This window comes from Pieris brassicae, chromosome 3 (assembly GCF_905147105.1).
Source record: "Pieris brassicae chromosome 3, ilPieBrab1.1, whole genome shotgun sequence".
NCBI lineage: Eukaryota > Metazoa > Arthropoda > Insecta > Lepidoptera > Pieridae > Pieris > Pieris brassicae.
Window position 1 is genome coordinate 5,471,266 of NC_059667.1, and position 24,910 is coordinate 5,496,175.

Consider the following 24,910-nt stretch of genomic DNA (forward strand, 5'->3'; position numbering starts at 1 on the left):
CACAGAAATTTCCACCATATCAGTACGCTGACATTTCGCAGAAGTTTTTCATCGGTGTATCCTTTGTGCTATTTCAGGAAAAGCTGGAAAATGGCCAAAAAGTGATTTTCAGTTTTATGCAGGAAAATAGAGCTTGATTCTTTACATTATGGGCGGAAATTGACTATATGGCCATTAATTTTGAAATTCCTTTATTTAACGACAGGACGTGTTTGCAAATTATTTTAACGATTTTATCTTTAATTTTATTACACTCCCACAGCAGCTTTTGTGCTAGTAGTGATTTTATTCATGTAGCGTAATTGATTGGAATGATCACACCAAAACATTGCATAGGTGTAGTAATTTACGTTAATGTAATTACAATCAAAAAATTTATCCAAATAAACGTATTTTGATAAAAAAAATTACCTCTCTTAGTCGATTTTACATAACTAATATTTAATACAAACTTATAGGGAAATATAAAGCATTAAAACAAAGGCACACAATGAACAATGCATTTAATGTATCCAATTGTGAGAAGTTCGAGATCAGTTTGACCCCGCTCTCCTCACAATGAGTCATCACAGCAACGACAAGCAAAATTGCACCTTAATATTAATACACATAGTTTGCTCTTCATTAACTAATAAATAATTTCCTATTTACATTTTTAGGCAAATATCTTTAAGACGGTTTTTCTCTCGTAAATTCTGACTAACTTTTAGGTTTACTATAATTCTCGACAATTAAGTATTCGTACTTTGCGATGACGTCTTTATATTATTTTAAGGGTGGTTTTGGAATAGAAAAGTAAATAAAAATGCGAGTCTTTTAGTAAACCATGTACTTATTTAACAATATGTAGTTAGGGCGGACTTCGGCATCTGCGACGACTTTAGTATTGACTAATTGACCAAATCCTATTTAAAAACTACACTCTATGCATAGAACGGGTACTAGAACCAGTATTATTATAATCCTTAATCCTAGAGTAAGTATCAGAAACGAAGCTTGGCTCTAAGTCCGACTTATGAACGTCAAAAATGTATATATTTCAGGAAAGTATCGTTTCTGAATCTCACACCTAGCGCCAGTCTTTTCTATTTTCTGTGGTTTTAAATTACGGAATTTCTAGTATCGTGATATGCCTGCCTTACCGTTTAATTTTCTTCCTGTAGCTTACTGTTTAAAAGTGATATAAGATTTCACCATTAGACGATCTTGCGTACATCATCCCATGTTTACAATAGGAGTATTAAAAATCCCCCCGAGACAACTTAGCGTGAGTAACAAACATTTAAAGGACACGTTATATATTTAAGTCAGTTCGGGACCTCACCCCTCTTAAAACTATTTAAAAGGATATTAACATGATTCATAACTAGACAAAAACTATCGCTTTCATAGTAAAGACTAAAACCTTCCGCAGGTTAATCCTTGTTCAATTGACTTAAGGTCCTATTTTAACAACGTCAATAGGAGCATCTCACATAAGATGCAAGTGAATGAAAACCATACTGTAAAGGAAGGATTTAAATTATTTAAAAAGATCCGAGGTTATCGTTATACGTGACAGTTAATACTTAATCGATGACACTTGTAGTTCCATAGTAATATGGGAATGGGAGTTAAGTGTTATCGGGTCGTTGTGCGAGTTGTGCGGCGGCGCAACAATGGAGCATTAGAGCTGTAAGCGCGCAGGCGCGGCCCTCTCCTCCCTCCTCACCACTCGCGTCTGAAGCTGATAGTTCTTCGCGTACGGCTTGAAGCTAGAACAATGTATTGTAGTTAAAAACATAGCCGTTATCTTCAATCGAAAATAATCGAATTTGTTATTTTTTGTACTAATGTACTTTACTTTAGTAGTACAATGTAATTTTTAAATCTTTTTCCCTATACTTACCATATCGTGTATCTGTGCTGCTGTTAGGGCAGCGGCAAGGGCGGGTGCCGAATCTCTGGCGGCTGCAAGAAGTGCGTCGGGCGGCAATTCGCTCCGCACCACGGGGGCCAATACCGCCCCAACCTCCCCTTGGGACAACCACGACGCGCCACATCCACTGAACGGGTTGCCTGACTCCAGGGATCCCTTCCTGCCCGATACAATGGTTCTATTTCCGTACACAAATTAGACTAAGCTAGAATTAATTACTGGGTATATTCGTAGCTGCTTATTTGTAAACGTTTAGCCCAAAATAGCTGTTGAATATTTGTCCTTATTACAACTGAATAAAGTCCAGTTTCGACATTTGTAATCCAGAATTACCGACAAGGATTTAATTTACGACATCACTTATTTTGTAACTTTCATCAATTGTTTCTGTTGCAAATTCTACACCCACAATTTTTTTTGTAAATAGTACCTAGGAACAAAGAAGCCGGCTCGATTAGAAACAATAAATGAACGTTTAAATATGCTTACCAGTGTAGGAACTTTTCCAGGAACTAAAAATATTGTATTGATCTTAGCGACGTTTCTACCCAATTTAAACTATAACTAGGATTATTCCTAGGACCGTAATATTATTACAAATCTATATACATTTACTTTTTTTGCGACGGGTAAGAAGAAAATATTTTTTTTACTAGCGCCGGAAGTAATTGAGCTCTTCCTTCGTCCAATAACTAATATCGTGGAGTTCCTAACCTGGGTGTATGGCTCGGAGAAGGCGGTAACGATCTCGAGGATGAGTTGCTCTTAGACACACAAAGGGAGTGTGCGGAACCAGCTCTTCGAAGCCCTGCAACCAGCGCACTCATTGCTCCACCACCTACCAACAATATACACTATGTCTAGCATATAAACAAGAACGTTGAAATATTAATATTACTTTTCGTTTTTTCTACTTCATTTTTCTTTGTTCTTTGTGCCTTTAAAATGTTCGAATAATATAAATGCTTCGAATCACGAAAATATTGAAAACTTGTTTTGTAATTTATTACTGACCAATTGTATTCAATTAACGAAAAAATATCAAAATATTCTATTAAATAAATACCATTTGAGTATTTATTAGTATTTGAAAAAGCTACGATATTGTAGTGACAATATTTATTTGGGTATAAATGCACAAACGAAGGAGACATCGGTGACGCTAGAAGCTCGAAAGCGGTCAGAGGAATTTAGATGCATCATGCTCGTCATTATCATGCGTGAGTCATGGATATTACAGATTTCGGTCTTTCCCATCTTAGGTAGACGGATAACAGGAAAACAGAAATATTAATCAATATTAAAATTTCACCCATATTTATGTCAACCAGGAATAATTTAGCTTCCTACAAGTGATAGATTGTTCAGTTCCATTGTTCCAGTGATTACTTTCTACAAATCTAAGTAATTTATCCCTTATATAAATTTTAATTTGAAGTTTCTAAAAACGTTTGCAAAATATCAGAAAATCTTGATAACAATCACAGTGCACCGCGATCTAGTTAAAAGATCACATATTGCGTAATTAATCCTTGAGGTTTGAATACTAGTACAATAGACTGTCTGTTACTTAAGACGTTTTGGGTACTGGTACAATTAATCGTTACATGACCTAGTGTGAGGTGTGATAATTGGATACACATCAGAAAACACGGCAGAAATTGCAATGCTTTTCGTAAGGGTTGGCAATATTACAGACTGTATGTGGTGGTTCATAAATTATATTGTAGACGGAAAATTTTGTGGTTTTGGAGAAATAGGCGTTAGAAATGTAAATGGAATTCGAGAGACTAAGTATATTCAACTAATGCTAAGGTAAGTATACATTTGATTTTTCATATAAGGAGTTTTATAATGAATTGTAAATAATAATAAATTGGTTGGATAGCCTTAAAATAGGTTTGCACGGCACAGTGAATAAAAACCTGAATCAACCTGCATGTTTTCTAAATCCAGGTGTTAACTCTTAGCTGGCTTCAGTATTCAAATAGCTCGTCTGTACAAAGAAATAACCTAGTAAGCAAGTTATACAAATATCCTTATTTGTTCGTGTCTAAAAAGTATACAAGTTAATTTTCAATAGAATTGAACCATGTAAATAGTAATATAATATTCGATTTACCAAAAAAACTAAAAATATATATCGAGACGGATTTATCCAAAATACACATATCAGAAACATGTCATTTGATGGTCTAGAAGAAGCTATGGTTTGCATTACTGGCCTTTCTTATAATTTTGTAACATATAAAATTCTTAATCAAAGACAAGATACGCGAAGAAAAATGTAGTAAAAAATATGGAACCTTCTTCGTGTACGTCTAGGGAATCCTTTCTTTCTCCTTTTTCGTCTTCTTCGGAGTCTGGGTCGACATCGGCCTCTGTTGTTATTAGTTCGGGAGGTTGAAACCCAGTCGTTTCTATACAGACAAACAGTATAAGATAATACAGTATGAAATAAAACTTAAATTTTGATCTGGGACCTACAAATAAAGTATGACTTGGGTCAGGTTAGGTCAGTCAATACGGATTTATCTTAATTAATTTAGCTAGTGCAAGCGGTAAGTGAATAGTAAGATAAAGGTTCTTAATGCAATCTGATTTCTTAGCTGACAATGAAAGGTAACATTGCATGTGATAAGAAAGATAATGATAATTAATATTTTATTGAAAATAATTAATGAACTGCATAGATTAACAGACGTTTTTAGCTGGCCGTTGGAAATAGGAAATGTAAGAACTTATATTATTTCTAAAACAAAGTAAAATTACGTATAAGTATAAGTAAAATAATTTAAGTTAATTCAGAGTTTAACGTCAGAATTAGCATCAATATCACATAAGAACCTTACAAAATCCGCATTACACCAAGGTTAAACGAAAGGTTTAAATTGAAGTTTATAAAATTATAAATATTTCACACGATTGCGATACAGAGATATATCAATTTCATAAGTGGAGCGAAGTAGTTTTCCGCAATTAATTTACGTAAGAGGCTTATTTAATACTGATATAGTATGAATCATTATTATTCACACCAAGTAAAAGTTTTTATTGTATTCGCCTACTATGACAAAGAGGATTATAGCGTGGTACAATATATTATATATATATGTGAGTGATACAGTTATGTAATATGAAACAAAAAATGCGGTTTCCTTGTTCGTTGGTTGCGCTTCTTAACCCTGAAGTCAAGCGTTAGAATTCCTGCTGTGCAGCAATGTGTTTCTGCGGGTTCGAACGTTCTAACTCGCATAGTAGGCTTAACAGTTCTTAATGATGTCACAGAAGGTGTCACATTAATATAAAAGTGCTTTATCTCGCTTAGTTTAGAGAAGAAAATTTAATTTACATGAGGCAACAAAGAATGCCAACAATAAGAATTATGACCATCTAATAAACCTGTAATTAACCAGCTAATAAAGTTTATTTTGACAAAGATTCAGAAGTCAGTGACCGAAATGGAAACCATGATTTGGCTGGATGAACCAAAACAGTTGGCAATGGCTCAAAATGTATTTTAAAACGGCACGTGCAAAAACATGTCCTTATGTAGCATAAAATGCATTTACGTATCGAAATTATTAGCAGCTTATTGTAACGAGTAATGGACATCAGATAAAGAACTATTCAGAGCAATTATTTGGACAATGGCCGTTGATCCTTGGGGTATATACATAAAGAAATCGAAGCAGAAAACCGGGTATTAAAGAGTCTTTGCGCAAAAAGAACCTGCGTAGGAGTCATTCGAACTAATTTAATTATTATGTATCTAGATGATTACTGTCAAACGATAATGACGTGTTGTCAACACAACAAAAAGGCAATTTAGTACTGCGATGATCTCATATTCCACGACGGTTCTTTTTGCACAGACTCAAAACACTACCAGATTTGTGGCGACCCTCTCTTTCGCGGTTATTAAACAAGGAAGACGTCAGACGCCTGAGGTCGAATGTTTTTACTAAGAAAACTGTTTGATATCATAATAAAATAATGAACTCGTAACAGTAGCGCGATAAATTAAAACACTTCTAAAAATCATTGTATAGTCTAATGCAGGAGTGACCATTGAAATTCTTATTGATAAATAAATATAAAATGTTGAAACATTCTCATTAATCAATTATACAATTTTACGAATAATTTCAATCAAATTCTCGAGATGTGCTATACATATTCATAACAAAATATTAAAATTGTCAAGACCAAACAGTTTGAAGGAAAATAAATTAAAAACCTGTTTTCTTACGAATTATAACTATGGTGAATCAAACTCGAACCTGAGACTTTCTTTACCGATTAATGTATATTAATACTTATGTCGTTATTATTATAATTAAAATAATAAAAACAGTAAATAATTAGGACGTGGAACGAATACAGCGCTTTTGCGCAATCCTAATTTTATTGTTTCGCAACTAAATAATATTTTGAAAATAGAAAACAGCGAACACATGTTGTGTTCGCTTCTACAAAAGGCCTGTATTCACTTTGATTGGTGCGAATGCAAGTAATTAGTAATTGAGGATGATTAGTGCAAGTAGAGTCCAATTCTTGTTTAGTGACTCTGTTAAGTAAATTCAGTAGTCGATAGCTGTCAATCAGCAAGATTTACACTGTTTAAATTTCTTCACCTCTTGCGAATATGTAGACTTCAAGGTTCTTATTTTAGTATAAGCTTAATTACTACCAAACCCCGGTATAATCATAGCTTTACTTATACGTAAAAGTGCCGCATTTCGGGCTACCTTAATCTTGTATCTAGGCTCTTTACGATTGTAAAGGCATTCTTCACATACTCCTGCTACTTTATAGACCATTTATAATACATACGTATAACATGTTTTGACAGGTACGCTGCGAGTGAGGGAAGGGACGTGTCTACTCGCAGAAAATAGAACACGCTACCAATCACGTTACTACGCAGCCAACTAATCACCTGCACTAATCAGTCGCTGTCCACACATGTTTTCTACTAATCACTAATCACCTGCACTAATCACTAATCAAAGTGAATACAGGCCTTAATGTATAAATATATTTTTTTAAATACAATACAAGGATAATAATATATACGGCTATAATTATGTGTATACAGTTGAAATTATTTTGTAAAAATATATAAATTACTTAATGTATATATGTTTTAAATTCGGTTTTAGTGTAAGCAAAAAAATACATGTACTTATATTAAAAACCTTATTTATTTAATGCAGAATATAATTATCCTTTTTAAAGAATTCCTAGATTCAAACTACTTTTGTTTTCGGAAGCAGTCCAAATGCACTCTATATTATATAAGAAGGTATATTATATCATAAGTATGATATTGATATTATAAAGACATACCTCGATTCTGCTTGGGTATGCATGGTGAGGTCTCCTGACATTTGGTAACGCATTTCTTGTGACAACACAATCCACAGTTTCGACATTGCATTGCGTCTTTCAGCCAAATCTAGTGAAAAGACAAATCCTTTAAATAAATAATAATCTAAGATATTAATTATTTCTATTGAATTATAATGGAAAATAGACGCAGTGTTTCAATTGCCTAATACCTAGATAGCGGAGCAGTGTTAGTCTAGTGGCTACAGCGTGCGACTTTCATCTCTAAGGTCGTAGATTCGATCCCCGGCGGTGCATCAATGAATTTTCTTTCTATGTGCGCATTTAACATTAGCTCAAACGGTGAAGGAAAACATCGCGAGGAAACCGGCTCGCCTTAGACCAAAAAAAATCGACGGCGTGTGTCAGGCACAGAAGGCTGATCACCTACTTGCCTATTCAATTTACAAATGATCATGAAACAGATACAGAAAGGTTGTAGCGCCATAGACTTTTTTTAATACCTAGATAGCATAGCTAATTAGCAGCCTCAGTGTCGCTCTTTGATAGTGCCGTCTGCGAATATTGGTACTGGTGATTTTTACAGCCCATGGACACATGCATACATTTTACGAAACTATATGCAGAGGGAGTATATGCAATTATATATTGATATAATTACTATACGTGCTTTATTAAGCTTCATAAATTAAAAATCAATATTTAGTATTCTTTTATGTAACCTCTTTTTCATATTACAGCTTTTTTTGAATGGGCAATACACGGTAAATAACACCGTTACCGTAAGTGATGTTTAATGTATTTTATAACAATTGAACTACTGATTTCCTTCCGCCCCAATTAACTCCAAATTAGGTACAAATCGTGAAAAATAATAACCGATATTTATCTCAAATAGATATGATTGAATATGTAATAACTGTAATAGAACACGCACGTGTGGAGCAACTCAATGCCAAATTTCTAATATATTTCTGTAATACATATGGTAAACATCCTGACCTGTTACAAGAATGGACATTCTGGAGTCTTAAATTACTTATAATATTGTATTATATAATTATATTAGCTTAATCTTGATCTTTTAATTTCCAAATCTGGTATTTTTTAAATAATTGAGTAATGATGTTAGCCGTAAAATACATTTCGCTTTTATAATGTTATAAAGAAATTATAAAAAGCTTAACTAGATCTTCGTAGGGATTTAGCTTGAATTAATATTTGGTTTGAAGATAATTAATTACTAGACTGATAGTGATAGCGCATACTTGCTGGGAGAGATTACGAGATTGTACGTTCCGAACAGTTATTACCGCTACCGGAAACATTAACTATTGCTGTGGATTCTACTCGTACAGTCCAGCGTCAAAACCTACTTGTATACTTATCTTGTTTAATACACTAAATTTCTAAGGTCCCTGAAGAAAAGCGTTTTTGGCTTACAAATTCCATGAAATAGACGGATTTAACTTTATACATATATGAGTTAAGGTTTCAAATTGATGCAACTTGCATAACTTCGAATGACAACCATGTTCAAGACCCAAGAATTATAATTATTTAAAATAATCCACGGTGTTTTTTTCTTCCGTAACTTATACTAATTTGAAAATCTATCTTTTCAGAATAACAAATCATACCTTTTTATTACAGAAGTCGCATTGAGTGGACCGATGAAAGTGCGTACGTACGAAGTCGTGTGACGTCACAGACGTGGACACCACGGGAGCACGTGAGGGGACTCTAGTTGAAGGGCGGGGGGACGAACGAGTGCCCGTGACGCCTTCCCACTCCCACCACACTAATGCATCTCCAAAACATAGGCACGGTTCAAAGCCAGCGTGAGATGAGAGTTTGTGGCTTTTGCTGCAAAAGAAGTAATACATGAATAATAATAAGGTTGTTGTTGTGTTGTGTTAGAAAAATGTATGGTCAAATTATAACCACGTTATAGTAACTCTAATAAATATTATGTCTTAGTCTTCATTCTTTTGAGTGTGTCAATTACCTAAATTTTATATCAACATCGGGCGGTAGAAACTGGTACCGTTTCATGTGATGAGGAACAGTTGAATCTTGACATTCCGATAATAGCGCCGCAAGTGGAATGTTAAGGTATCCCAGTAAAACCTCATCTTTCTCTCCCGGGACGGTCACCCAAACGTTTATATTGAGGTATTTATGATTCTCATTTAGCTTGAAATCTGTCTCTTCATCGAAAGGAATGATTGGCTTTAGTTGGACATTTTTCGTCCAAAACATTTGGCATATCTCAACATGCTCCGTCTGTCTTGGACCGCCAGCTTCGAAGATTTCATCTTCTTCAATTTCTTTTTCAGAAACCTTGCATTCGGTTTCTGTACGTATTATGGGTAGGTCAGGGTGTTTAACTGTCTTATTGGTTGTAACTTGGCGAAGTGGTGTACTAGCTCCAGAAGCTGGCGGTGTGCTTCCAGCAGAACTGTCAGAAGACTTGTTTTCAACGGAACACCTTCGTTTTCGTAGCCCGAAATTACTAGGTCCTATAGAATCTGTGGATTTAGTGAGCTGGCGTGTTATTTCAATCTTTTGTTTTCCTTGTGTATCGATGTCGTTTTGCTCAACTGTCTTTGCTGGAGAATCTGAATCCTGTGTAAAATATTATTGAATTAATCCAAAAATCAGTAACTGTCGTACAATATTTACAGATCGTTATTGTTTGTTTTATTATTATGTCTTTTTTAATACGTGTTTTGTGATTGTGTGTGATTTTATTCAATAATACAATTCTAGCAATTCCATGGACCGGAGTTAATAATCTTCACTTAAGTCTGTTTCTCTTCTCTGTTTAAAAGAATTTTAAACTTACTTGCACGTTATTCTTAGAAGCAGACCGCATTCCTTGTAATCCTTTAACTCCTTCCATGACTTCTGAAACCCGTCTAAAGGAGAAGTTAGTCCTCAATCGTTTTGGTTCGTCATCTCTTCTTGTAACACCTCCAGCCCCACCCCGTCTTACACGGACTGTTACCGCACGACGCTCAACGCTACGTAGGAGCTTGCCAACCTACAATTTATATTTAAAATCCTTATAGAATTTTTGAAACTGAAACTGAAGGATTTGTTTTGCAATAGATTTCAAAGGAATGTATAAAAACCGGATATATAAGGTAATTAGCCTTCAAATACTGTGTCCATACACTGTTTATTTTGCAATCTTAAAGATGATAACAATATAATAAGTTAGGGTTCTAGTACGATTTATTTAACTGTATATCGATCTGTACATATTAAACAGTAAATTAGGATTTTTAGAAGACTACCTGTGCTACATTAGTAACAGGCTTGTTATCTATCGCTAAAACCACGTCGTCTCTCCGAAGATCAGCTCTGTATGCTGGTGACATCGGTACAACTGTGTCTACTAGAACAACGCCAACACCTTGACAGCACACAAGGCCTAGTGGGCCACTCACTGCTGGGAGTACTATGTCCAGTACTAGAATACCACGTCTTAAAGACACCTAAAAGAGAGAGTTATCTATAAGTCAGTGTTTATTCGTTAATTAAAGTCTCAAGAGAATTTGATGAAATAAATATGAAGCACAGGAAAACAATGGATTTAAGGGGTTGTATGAATGATAGGTTTGACCTACTAGATGATTTTTTTAAATAATAGTGTAATCATAAATTATTAGACAAAGTCATTCCACTTCTTTGCACAGCAACTAAGGTTTTACCGCAAACGACCTAACTGCAACTATAATTGGATATAAGATATAAACAATGAATTCTTTACCTAAGCCTGTGTATATTTACTATTTTCGTAACTCACCCAAGCATGAGAATCTACAGCTAGAGCGGCTCGAACAATGCCGATATTTCCGGGCCAGTACAGCCGACTGACTTCCACCAGCCTGACGGTGAGACGACCGTGTGGTGTAGGACCATCTTCGCCTTCGGTACTGCCAGGTTCTGATTTTGGGAAGAATGGCTTATACCTGCAGGACAACAGTTTAGGTTTTAGGCTATATAAACTTTAATATTGTTTTTTAATGTAAGAGAAATTACTAGAGCAAACGCTATTTCATGCTATGTCACGCGGCTTGAAAGAAAGTGATTAGGTACTTTAGAACGTTCCGTCTAATGATTGACCGCCAACATATGGCCGCCAGTAAATGCTTAGTTTAAATTTGAAGCACACAAAATGACGGACAGCTTTCATTAAATTGAAATGAAAATTATTACACCGTAATTCAATACGTGTTTCCATCCGTTGATGCCATATTGTGTAATACTTGATTAAATAAAACAGAAAATGGTTATATTTATTTAAAATTATTTATTGATATACTGTCAACACCAGTGTTAAGAATTGAAATCCGAAAACTAATAGCAGAATTAGTCTTTCTTAATTATTAATTATTGGGGTTTCATGTGAATATTGAATAAAAATTATAATTTGTATTTATATTTTTTGTAGGTCCTTACATATAAAATTGACGTTTTATCGTACTGGGGCAAACTATATCTTAGCTAGCTGCAGGCTGTGTTATCCCTCGGCTGTGTATTAATCCACTTGAAGTAAGGTGAAAAAGCTTGAAAGGTCAAAAATTTCGTGAAGCAAATCGACAATCGCGCGTCGACTGCTGCGAAATAATAAATAGAATCACCTAATACTTTTTTAAATCTGAGCTGACGATTACAGCAGATGTCTTTTGTCAGAAACTGTAAACCATACTGACACTGCACAACTGACTGCTACCAAATTAGAGGAGCTTCTATTGGAATGTCTAAGACATCCACCGTACAACCCGGACCCTACTCTAACAGATTGAAATTTGTATAACTTCTTGTAAGGTAAAAATTCAACTCTGAAAGCGTCTTTAAAGATTCTATTGATTCCCGTCCGAATGTGTTTTTTGTTAAGGGATCAATGGACTACCTATAAGATGGCAAAACTGCATAGCTACTTTTTGTTCCTTCCAAACATAACGCCAATTTCATATGTAAGGACCTAATATTTTAGGAAAATATCACGCTCATATATAATATAAACCTATAGAATTGAAACAATAAAAAAATAATAATAATGAAATGGCTCAATATACTTGTAAAGATTTCATATACGCGGATATAGAAATAAGACCTTAACGTATGTTGTTTAGAATTATAGGACCATATAAGGCACATACCGTATCTTGTAATTAGGAAGTGTATGTCTCTGTGCAACAGCTCGCCTTATATGAGCGGCGACAAGGGCTGCCAATCTTGGCTTGAGCTGTCTTCCTTGGAAGCGACCTCGTACTCGGAGCTCAAGTTTAGGCTGGTTTTCGAATGCCAGCGCCCAGTGCGTGTACGGCGTTCTACGAAACATCACACGGACAGTACCACTGATGCTCTCGACTGAAAATTTAATACCAATGTTCTTAAGAAGTATTTCCATATCATTTTTCCCATACTATTTACCTAAAAAACTTACCCGTGATAGATATGTTAGCGATCTTCCCCAGTAACATAACAGCGTCAACTTCAATCCTGAAGCTGCCGTCATAAGTCATGTCTAGTCGTAAATCTAAGGATCGGAGTCTCGCACCATCTTCCTCTAACTCTCCGCTCACTACCCGGAGGTTTGATAAACTGGGAAATTCTGTTCCTACTTCTAGTGAACGTAACTGTAACAGAGGAAGATTCGCCTTAAGAGCCTTAAACTTGAGTTTCTTTATAACGCTTTCCAGTTAATCTTATTTTTTTTTATATTGCTTCTGATACCTTAGTCACTTTTTAACTATGATGATGATTTTTGTTAACGAATCTCGGGCATACAAAAATTGCGTGCCATTGCGTTATATAGACTGTTAATGCTTTAAAACTTAGGTATATCTGAATACCTCACTTATACCTCGGTTTACTAACATTATGCCATCTCAAGCTTGTACACCGCATTGGTTAGAAGTATGTTAGAGTGTAACTCGTCTGGTTTGGCTCCGCATGAAACTAAATACTGTCTTATGTTGGATGCGCATATAGAATACACATTATATTTATTACAGACTGTATGGTCCCTTAATGTACCCAACATTATTTGTCTTAGGGATGGTGGGGTATAATCAATTAGAAACAAGACGGGACTTCTAGTTGGCTTACTGACTTGCGGAGGGTGGTGAGCAATCCAAGTTTTCTCCATGAACTCGGTTTCTTTGTACCGACGGGAAATGTGCGACGGCGAAGGCCAAGGTTGTTTGCGATATATAAGGACAGAACGAGTCTGTGGCACAGATCCCCATTAATAAAGACGTTGCGCTTACCGAATGCTGTCTCCGACCCTATCGACATCTGTATATATATTCGCAGAGTGAGTTCAAAATAGCGTTATTATGTGTACCTAATATTATATTTTTTATTATACCTAGTCCAGCCATAAGGTCTGTTATAAACGCAAATGTATTTTTTTAAAGAAGTAATGTAATATTATTAATATGTATACCTACATATTTATGAACATAATCAAATTAAAAACTTTTATTCATGTTACTTTTAACAAACAAATATACAATATTTACAATTTTCTTAACCCACATAGTAATAATGCATTAGGTTTTTTTTTGTATGTAAGTAAAGTATAAAGTGCAAAAAATATTCTATTCGAAATGGCCACCTTTGGCTTTTATACTGGCCTTTAATCTGTTTGGCCACGAATCTATGGATTTACGCACTGTTTCCAAGGGAAATTTCGCTACTGACTACTCCAAAGACTTTTTAAGAGACTCATTGTCGCCGTGTCGTTTTGAGCAGGCCATGTCCTCTAAAACTGACCAAAATTTGCAGTCTAATGGGTTGAGTCCGGAACGCTGGTTTTAAGCCAGGCTTGGGTAGTTTGTGCCTTGTGACCAGATGCAGAATCGAGCTGGAACGTCCACGGTAAGTTTTTAAGAAGTGTATTGCTGAGAGTTTCACAACATGATCCAAGACTGTATCTTGATAGACTTTGACTGAAATTTACACTACTTTTTCATTAAAATGCCCCACCAAACCATCACTGACGCAGGAAGATTACAACTGTGAGCGTACACTTTATCATTTTGCTTATTGTAGTGTTATTCAATCGTGAAATTTTTTTTATTGGTAAAGAGGATATTTCTGTGCTTTTCACCTGCGTATCGCGATAGTTGGCGTTTTGATCGATCCATCTCTTTAATTGTAAATATTGATTTAGGGCATGTCATGTATATCAAAGATAAGCACCGAGCTTCAAGTCTTGTTTTATAATACGCGACAAAGTCTTAGCGGGAATCTTCATTTCTCGTGATAAGATTTTTTTCTTCCTATTGGGGTTTCGACGAATTTTGGATTTAACAGGATTTACAGTCTTAGCAGTTCTAAACGTACGCGGCCGCCCGTATATTTTCTGGTCTTCAATAGACGAAGTGTTGTTCGTCTCTGGATAATACGATATGCGAACATACGACTGATACCAAGCCTTTAAAGTGTATGGAATATGACCGACGGCGTTTTGTGCAAAGCGATCACGGCAATCCCATTTTCTTTAACACCTAATTCTATATTGTAATTTGATAATCAACGCGAATAAAAAAGAAAAAAAAAATTGTTAATAAATTTGTGAACATTAAAACTTTAAAGAAAATAAATAAACATATGACTGTCCGATTAAACGATAATACTCTATAGATATTAAATAAGAATTGTGTTAAATTTAATTGTGACAAGACGGCAAAAAGTACGAAATCGAACCTATTTAACCTCATTTATGTATTCCGTGTTAAGGCATCAAATTAATAATATATCATTACGAGGCTCTACAATATAGGAAGTTGATTTTTGTAATCAATAAAGTGCATATTTCAATTATATTATGGCAATCATATTATTATGAACGCGTGCATAGGGTTATAAAAAATGTCCATAATAAATAATAACCTTATATTTCTATAACGCGAATAAATCGATGTTGAAATTATGCTCTGTACCTACTTCCTTAGTCTGTGTAGTCTGTTCTGTGTAAAGATCGAAAATATCTATAATTATTTCCGTCTTATTGGTAATTAGACAATATAAGTAGAATACAGGGCAAATGCCTGCTGAAAATTCTATTTAGATTCAAGTTAGGTAAATTTATAACAAATGGATTATATTCATGTTGACTTTACTAAGTATTCAATATACATGAAACTAAGTTGATTTTAACTGTCGTAGCTCATTCTTTACCTCAACAATTTAAAGTCGCGAAAGTTCACACCATGTAACTTGACTAGTTCATTTGAGAAATTTAGAAGTAAATTGCCTGTGACTCTTACGCAAAAATAATTACTATAGCTTACGCTCTTCTGAAAACAATGCCCTTGAAATCCCATCTCATAACTCCTCCTTGGCGATTCCTTTAAGGTCTCTGCAGTTAGGCTATTCGCTTAGCTCGTTCTCTATCTTCCTTTAAATTTCTTCTGCATAAACATTACCTACACATCGTATCCCTAACTTTCGTACTAACTACTAACTGACGTGAGATTTATCTTAAATTATCGAGATTTATATGTCTTTTTACTTTCAATTTTTAATGTATCATCTTTTTAGTTTAGTTTTTTTTTGTTCCTGTTTAGTTTTGTCTTAATAACTGTGTATAACGCCGCCAGTTGCCTTCCTTTTGAATTAATTATGATAAAAAAAATTATATTGTAATGTAACGAAGTGTTAATAAATAATAATTGCTAAAGGAGAACTTATGACCTGGCTGAACGCAATGAATTATTGGCCAGCGTGATTCCAACTGTCTTGGAGGAGTATATTTACTAAAGTTACCGTAAGAGATTCAAATATCTTTCCCGATGATGTCTTAGCTAGTAATTCCGCCAGCTCATTCGCCATACGTCTTCTTAACCATCGGGTGTCAGCCGTACTTTGTTGAAAGATAAATTGTAGCATTCCATTCAAGGCTCCCTCTGGAGAGCTGCCGGCACCGTGGCATAATTCATTCAGAATTTCCTGTAATTAAATAATCGTTGACAGATATTTGTTTTATCAACAGGGAAACACATTGAATTAAAAATAAATGTTTTTGCGTAATGTAACCAGGAGACAATTGAATATTTAGGGTTTGTTTGGTTTATGTTGATTGGTCCTTATTTGGTTAAAATAAAACTTCCTAATAATTCGTTGGGAAGAGGTGAAGATGGAATGTGGAATGATTTTTAAAAACTGTAGATTTATATACAAAAATTATCCTACACTGGCCACTAGTGGTAACATGTGGTACCAAGATGCGAAGGGTGCGTAGACGATAAAATCGAGGCGCGGCAAAAAGTTGTCTTTTTCTGCGCGCAACCGTCCCCCTTCCTATATTCACCGGCTACAGGTGCTTCAGTCGCGATTCATGAGAATCGCGACCGGTGCGCCCTTCTATGTGAGAAACGTCGATTTCCACCACGACCTGGAGCTCCCTACCATAGCCCAATGGATGAAGTTGGCGTCCACACGCCACTTTGACAAGGCTAAACACCATCCCAATCCGCTGGTGCGTAATAGCATCAACTATTACCCCTTCCCGACAAAAAAGGCTCGTAGGAGGCCCCGACACATACTAACGGATCCGGATGATCCAATTACCGTAGCAAACGATAAATTAAAAGCCGCCCGCGCGGCCAAAAATAATAAAAATAGCCAATCACAGATTAGGGTAAAAAACCGCCTTCACCGGGGAAGGCGAGGACCTTTACTTCGCACTTCGCTCACTCCAGTGAGCTTCCGTCCTGCCCTTCAGGCGATTGACCGCCCCGCGACGGCCCAAGCCGAGATTCGAGTCTCACAGGAGACGCCCTTGCGCTAGCTGCGGGATAAAACGCCATTATGGCTACGCTCGCCAAAACAGCCCGAGCTGAGCTGTAAAGGCCCTTAAGGCCAACAGCGAGATTCCTTCTTCAAAAAAAAAAAAAAAAACGCAACCGTCGAAGGGTACGAACGTGTTCTTCTCAGAACAGTTCGATATCGTGGTTTAACGATAACGCAATTAACTGTTCTTTTCAGAACAAATTATTGTTTCATGACGATAACGTTTACAACTGTCCTTGTCAGGACACATCACTGTTTCATTACGACACGTACTAATCACCTACAAATGCTAGAATAAAAAAAAATACTTTGTGAATACAACGTATGATCGTTGAAGATACTTGTTTTATGTGGCTTTATATACTTTATTTATCTAGCTATATTATAAATATACCGTGATATTCTAATAGAATGTATAGATCTTTCGATACATATTAACATTCAAATTAAAGTATGCCTAAGCTCCCCAACAGACGGAATAGGGACAAATAGTTACTGGACGTCGTCAAATTAAAAGTTGATCGATTGGAAGTAAACTGAGATTTGCGCAGGGGTTCGCTACGCTCCCTTCGGGAATACATAAGATAATACAAGATTTTATACATCTCCAGATGTATAAAAATATCATTAAAATCAATATAATATTTACTTAATTCTTATAGCTTTCAGCTGAGAGTTCAACTATTTGTATTTCAGTAATTCACAAAAACAAAACTGTAAACACGTATAATTTGCAAAATTGTTTTATTAAAAGTTAGTTTAAAAACTCCATTAGTGTATACATGCAATTTTCAAGACATTAGCATGCTTTCACTTTAGAATAGTGTATATGCGTGATATAAATTTAACTTAATTGTGGTGTAATTAAATAAATAAAATTCAAATATATATAATCTCCACTGTAAAACACTTAATCTAAATAATAATCTCTTTATTTCTTCGTAAATCTATCTCCCAGTCTTGTCTGATATGCCTATAGAACGAATGTGTATCTAAGGTTGGCAGAGCTACCGTTGAATCTGATCCATAGTATATAAACAATTTCCACATATTTCGAGAGTGAACGAAGCAGTATTAGTGCGTATAACACACACATATATACGTATATGGAGATCAGGGTCTTTGCTAATTCCTTCAATTGTACTGTACGTAGATGAAAAAAAATCGATACTAGTTTTGTAACAATTAGTTGTTTTCGGTCATTGCAAAGGCATAATAGAATAATATTCAATATTTCTGCTCCGCAGTGACGTTAGACGTTCCCACAAGATGATCGTAAAGACGTTTTGAGCGCGCCAACGAAACTTTTCCAGTAATCTTCAGTGATGCTGATTTGGTGCCACGTGACTGAGAATCAATTCTTACCTGTTCCTATGTGTTTTTTGTTTATAATAATTTATCATCAGAATTTATTATAGTAATAGTCAACATAATTACATATTATATAAAGAAAAATCTATTCACACACTTTTCGGTAGAACCCATTTTCCGAACTGTCTGTTAAACAATTAACTGCTCAAAGGTGCTACAGTTAGTTTTGTTAAATAAAAGCTTATTTAAATATATGTGTTATACTTTGAATTCGGAAACTATTGGGAAGAAGATAAATATTATAAAAATTTTCAAGAAACCGAACGATTGCATACTATTTAATTTTAGTAACTTTGGGCGGAAGATTAAAGGGCTTATAATTAAAGGGAAATGGCGTCGTTAAATGATAAGTCATCATGTTTCCACCTTGTTTTGCCTTTTATTAAAAGCTGTAAGCATCCCATAACAATTTTATGTAGATCTTTACCCATAACTCGTTTATTGGATTGTTAATTCTTCTTCTCTTTGGCAATACGTTTGGGTCTGTAATTTGTTTTTTTGAATAGAATAGGGTAAATGTAACAAAATCTTCCAGAATTTTTTTTCGATGTTTTTAAAGTTAGTATCGAAAACTATTATTTTTAATCATGGATGTAGATTTTTTTTTAATTTCGGAGGCCTTTTGCGCTGTTTTATAGGTGCATATTATAAAACAGTCATTGCATATATATTAATAAATGTATGATAAATAATCATTTATTTACTAAGACAATTTCCTGGAAATAATATCTCGCTTGTGGACTGTACGATAAATATTTGATGTAACTTTCGACATATTCCTTGGAGACCATAGCTTCTAGCAATATTATTTTCGGTTACTTCTCTGCATATTACTTTTATATAACAAGGACGTATATATTTCACATCTGACATAACATAGCGTTCTGAATAGTATCATCAGGTTTGACTGATATTCTAATCAACAAAAACCTATTGGATATTCGCAAAATCCTTTTTTCTTACAGATTAATTTTTAAACTTATAACCAATAAAATATATAGTGTGGACGTTTTCCCATTTTTAGGTCCAAGGTAAGGTAATACATGTACGCATTCCCCACTCCGGGAAGATTTCAAGGATGTACCTCTCTGTAGATGAGAGGACCGGCTGAATACCAACTAGATCCAATGTCGAATAATATCTACACAGCCGCATTCCTAAAGCTCTTAAAGTCGTTATCGCATTCTACCGGGTATTACGCGTGGTCATCTAGCTATTTTCTCCATCTCTAACTCTCATGGACATCACGTGCCGTTATCTCTCTCGTTCATTTGATTCCTTGTGTAACATTTACAGTTCACAGACCACAGAGCAGAGCGCGGTTGTCCCAGAACCGCAATATGGCATAGTAGTGACCAACACGGACACTACGCTGATGTGTATTGCGACTAATACCTTTTAATCGTTATACAGATTATCATAATTTACTGATATTATATTTGTATGCGAAGATTTTTTCTGCTAAAAATTATAAAAACCAAAATCTGCGTGACGTCATCAGTCGGAGTTTGCAAATGTGATAAAAATATTGTTTCAAAATTAAATGTAATACTTACAGGAGGTAATGTGATTGGAATGCTCAAGTCTTCATCTGTTTGGTCTGCCTTCTCAAACGGCCTAATGAAATACAGCAATAACGCGAATGGAATTGTCAGGGCTGATACGGCGCCAAAAATGGCAGCCATGAACAGCCACCACCAGTCTGGCATTATAACACCTAGAGAAAATCTTAAGTTATTACGGATCACCCTATCTTACCATAATTAATATTTGCTATGTATAACAATTAAACACAATGGTAGATGAGCAATGATACATCACAAGACTGGAGAGAAACTGAAAACTAAGACTGAGAAGTAATCAAAAAGGATTATATTCTACTATAATAAACAGAACAGATCGACTCGGAGCCTAAGTCGATATGATCCAATATCTTGTAGGCACATATGGTACATGTTGCACACTCCCTCGAGAGGGGTGAACTTTGTCCCCTTCGGGGCGTATGGCCCCGTCGTGTGGTATTTCTTTTCGCACCCTGCTGATACAGGCTGGTACGGGGGTATAGCCCTTGGTGGGGGCCGCAGCGCGCGAGGAGAAATAAGCTCCACTCGCTGCCCGCAGCCGGATCTTGTAGGCACATAATCTATTTTTACTAACTTTATCCTCGTTTGTGCTTCATTAAAGCTGCGTCTTAATGGCCTTATAACGCCATCTAGTTTTCGTGTATATTTGTTATACTAAACACACTTAAGCATACGAACATATATTTAAATTTTAAACTTATTTATTATGTTTTGCAAGGTTTGAATTCAACTCAACTCTATCAGTATAAATTGTAAACGTGATATAATAATAATTTGAATTCAATAATATATATATATATATATATATATATATATATATATATACAGGGTGTCCCAAAAGTCGACGTCAAGTCGAAATTTTCTCATAGGTAATCCACACCAGTTATAAAATTTAAAAAAAAAATTAAGTCATGTATTTTTTAAGTTATGGAAATTTTCCTTTTATTCCAGAAAATGTACACCATGTGACAGTTTTTTCATTCCTGTTGTTACAAATATTTACTTTTTGCCAATTTTTTTTCTCTTACGTCATCCCGAATCGTGTTTTATGTAACCTATGTTCCTAAACCCTGTGCCGATCACTCCAACTTGTAGGAAAATGTCATTTTATACCGTACCAAGTTTTCAAAATTAATTTTTCGCACTAGATCAACTGATCGTCTGAAAAAAAAATGTACTACTCCAGTTTGGCAAGCAGCTTTAAAAGTTCGCGCATTTAATAAGGATTCTAACGTGGTATAACACTTACTTCATTATTTCTTAGATCGGCCATAAAAATTTTTTTGTTAAACAGTCAGTTATTAAAAATTTCTCTGGAATTACAAAAAACGATTCTAGTGTACCCAAAGCGTTCCTAATAACCACAGCGTGGTTTAAATAAGATGGCGTAAAGTGTGAGCGAGACAGATAGTGACGCTACTTATTGCTATTGACACGCGCACTACAGGTCAGTACGCAACGCTCCTTCGTTTACTACGCATCTTTTCGTATTCGCTGGTGTTATTTTGTGTTCTAACTACTTTGGCTTCGTTTACGGACTTGTTTGCTTGGTTGCTTGATTTGGATTTTGTGATCTACGACGACCTTTACTTTTCCCTGGACTTACGTGTTATTGTGTATTTGTACCAATTCATGGCTACGTACACTACACAGCAATATGCTAACATGCACCTCATTTATGGGGAATGTTTATGTAATGCCAGTGAAGCCGCTAGACGGTAACGCGATATACCCTAATGCAGATCGCTATCCGGATCACAGAGTTTTTACCAATGTGCACCGTCTACTGTTCTCTGAGGGCCGACTGCCAAACCAAGTGCACGGTGAAGGTAGAATTTCACTACCCTACGAGGCAGTTGTTCTTCAATCAGTTGATGAGGACCCAAGTTGTTCGGTACGTGGAATTGAGGCCAGCACAGGTGTGTCCAAAAGTACAGCTCACCGAATACTACAAAAAAATGAGTTCCATCCATTTCATGTACAGCGAGTACAATCCTTATTACCTCGAGATTATGAACCTCGGGTTGCTTTTAGCCAAACAATAATTCAAAAACACCGAGAAGACCCACAATTCTTAGAAAAAATTTAGGGTCGGATGAATCAACTTTTAAAAAAGATGGCTACATGAACCTACACAATCTGCACGAGTGGCACGTCGAAAATCCACGATTGATAAGACCAGACAGATCACAGTACCGTTTCAAAGTTAACATGTGGACTGGAATTTTGAACGGAAAAGTCATAGGGCCTTTTGAGTTACCAGAAGTTTTAAATGCTGAAATTTATTTAGATTTCTTACAAAATCATTTGCCCAATTTGCTGGAGGACGTGCCGCTTACTATTTTACGAGATATGTGGTTCCAGCAAGATAGTTGTCCAGCGCATTACAGCCGCTTAGTTCGAAACCACCTTAACGAGGAGTATCCAGACAGATGGATAGGGCGGGGTGGTACAATCTCGTGGCCCGCCCGCTCACCCGATTTAAATCCTCTTGATTTTTTTTACTGGGGAGCAGTAAAGGAAAAAGGCTATTCCAAGTCGATTCAAAATGTAGAAGAGCTTAGACAGAGAATAGTGGAAGCAGTAGAAGCTTCATTTCACGATCTTTTTTAAGGAGATGTCGAGCCTGTATTGCAGCTGAAGGATGGCAATTTGAATATCTTTTATAAAAAAAGTAATAAATCTAATCATAAAAAAGAAACTGTCTATTTTACTTATTTGCGTCCGTATGTCATAAGCGTCACTATCTGTCTCGCTCACATTTTATGGAATGTCTCTCTCCATCTTATTTAAACCACGCTGTGGTCATTAGGAACGTTTTGGGTGCGCTAGAATCATTTGTTGTAATTTCAAAGAGATTGTTAAAAACAGACTTTGTTTAACAAAAAAAAATTCTTATGGCCGATCTAAGAAATTATGGACTCAGTGTTATACCACTGTAGAATCCTTATTAAAAGCTACTTGCCAAACTGGAGTAGTACATTTTTTTTTCAGGACGATCAGTTGAAGTAGTGCGAAAATTAATTTTGAAAACTTGGTACGGTATAAAATGACATTTTCCTAAAAGTCGAAGTGATCAGTACAGAGTTTAGGATCATAGGTTACATAAAACACTATTCGGGACGACGTAAGAGAAAAAAATTGGCAAAAACTAAATATTTGTAACAACAGGAATGAAAAACTGTCACATGGTGTGCATTTTCTGGAATAACAAAAAAATATCCATAACTTCAAAAATACATGACTTATTTTTTTTTAATTTTTCTGATTATTGGTGTGGCATTACCTATGAGAAAATTTCTTGACGTCGACTTTTGGGACACCCTGTATATATATATTATTGAATTCTTTATTAATTTTCTTTATATATATATAATATATAATCAAAACACTTAGATGCATGAAATACATGTTTTAGCAGGGGTCTGTGCGGAAAGAACACCTTCCTAGTATTTGAGCCAAAACAGTGCTAAATCATCTTCAGTCGTCAGTATAGTTCGACGGTAATCGTCTTAATAATACTTTATATGACAAAATTGTAGTATATCATTTTTATGAATTAAATAAATAACGCGTAGTAAATAAGAAATTTATTAGTTCGTATAACCGCCACGCCGGATCCTTTTTCCCACAGACTCTTCATAATAAAGGATAAGAAACTAATGAAAGTGGGAAAAATATGTATTAGAACATGTATATGAAATGTTAGTGATGAATTTTATATCCCTAATATTTTATAACTAAAACTAATATATTTTTTCTGCGCAGAATCATTATAAGTACAATAGTTGTGTTAGGTAATTTTAATACTTAGTAAATAAATAGTAAAAATGTATTGCGTGATCAAGCACTTCCCTAATTGCGTAAAATTTAATTAAGTAGAAACATTGTTATTCACAAGATTTTCGTCAGTTTTATATTATATTTATGGTATCTTTTTAATGTGTATTTAGTATAACTAAAGAGTATACACAACTTTCAGATTATAAAATAGTACATTATCTTATTTTCTGTTTACTTAATCCAATAACTTTTATATGTATTTATTTTATTTTCCTTTAATTATGCCTATGATTTTGTAGTAATCTATTTCTAATCTAATCTATTATTTTATTCTGTATGTTTCGTTCATTGTATATTTTAAATATGATTTAAAAAACATCTGATCAAAAAGCTAATGACAATGTTAACAAAAGACCCAAATTATTTACAGCGGCTGACAATAAATAAGCTTATCATCGCAAGAGACGTATATAATTGGTTAAAATAAGTAAAACCGTTTAAAATTTACTCTCAAGATCAAAACATAAAATTGATTCACTTTTTTACACGTACTTATAATAAATATCAATAAAAAAGCGCGTCACTTACCTGCTAACAGATTTGCCTAAAAACAACATTACTTGCATTAAAATCCATTGTTACTCTAGCAATTGACATACTAATAAACTATACATATCATTTTATATCACTATATGATCCGTGGCGGTTATTTTACATTTGGGACATTTTGGGCCGACCGGCAGCGAAACTTGCGTCACGAAGACTACATAGAAAATTATTTTGATATGCAATGAGCATGCGCGAGGGAGCAATCAGACTAGTATCTTTAGTCTTTTAATTGTCTCTAGCCTACAATTAACATTTGATTTACAAATGGTTATGTTATAAACGATTAGTTTTATCGTTCTTACACCTGACTGTTATAAGTTTTGTTGGTGTCCATGAGGACGCTTGCGCGTTGTTAAAATCGATACGGGTAACAGGTAGAAATCAAAGCGATAGACATACGTTTGACAGAGATGGATCTAAATTCTTATTGCGATATTGTGATACGTATTGAGTATTGATATATAAAACTAGGTTG

General features: G+C 35.0%; 1 protein-coding gene across 5 annotated transcripts; it reads right to left on the reverse strand.

Moving 5' to 3' along the window:
• Window positions 1-486: 486 nt before the first annotated feature.
• LOC123707538 (PDZ domain-containing protein 8) lies at window positions 487-24,569 on the reverse strand. 5 transcript variants are annotated; one of them, XM_045657654.1, is made up of 16 exons: window positions 24,499-24,517; window positions 24,415-24,430; window positions 20,017-20,177; window positions 16,064-16,246; window positions 12,732-12,924; window positions 12,445-12,655; window positions 11,085-11,250; window positions 10,573-10,773; window positions 10,119-10,316; window positions 9,279-9,898; window positions 8,911-9,136; window positions 7,271-7,379; window positions 4,225-4,338; window positions 2,633-2,756; window positions 1,889-2,096; window positions 487-1,754 (listed from the first exon to the last, which is right to left on the reverse strand). In XM_045657654.1, exons 3-16 carry the CDS (start codon window positions 20,167-20,169, stop codon window positions 1,614-1,616), a joined length of 2,847 nt encoding a protein of 948 aa, XP_045513610.1. In that variant the 5' UTR covers window positions 20,170-20,177; window positions 24,415-24,430; window positions 24,499-24,517; the 3' UTR covers window positions 487-1,613. The 5 variants fall into 5 exon arrangements, 4 of the variants coding, with proteins under 4 accessions (XP_045513610.1, XP_045513609.1, XP_045513611.1 ...); XM_045657653.1 differs by having other exon boundaries at window positions 24,415-24,569; XM_045657655.1 differs by having other exon boundaries at window positions 1,889-2,078; window positions 24,415-24,567.
• Between the last annotated feature and the right edge of the window lie 341 nt (window positions 24,570-24,910).

Coding starts and splice junctions, on each gene's coding strand:
- LOC123707538 (XM_045657653.1), bottom strand. CDS start 20,169: ATGCCAGACTGGTGGTGGCTGTTCATGGCTGCCATTTTTGGCGCCGTA. Junction 12,925..16,063: donor AGATATTTGAATCTCTTACG/GTAACTTTAGTA, acceptor CCTCTGTTACAG/TTACGTTCACTAGAAGTAGG. Junction 12,656..12,731: donor CGCTAACATATCTATCACGG/GTAAGTTTTTTA, acceptor TTAAATTTTCAG/TCGAGAGCATCAGTGGTACT.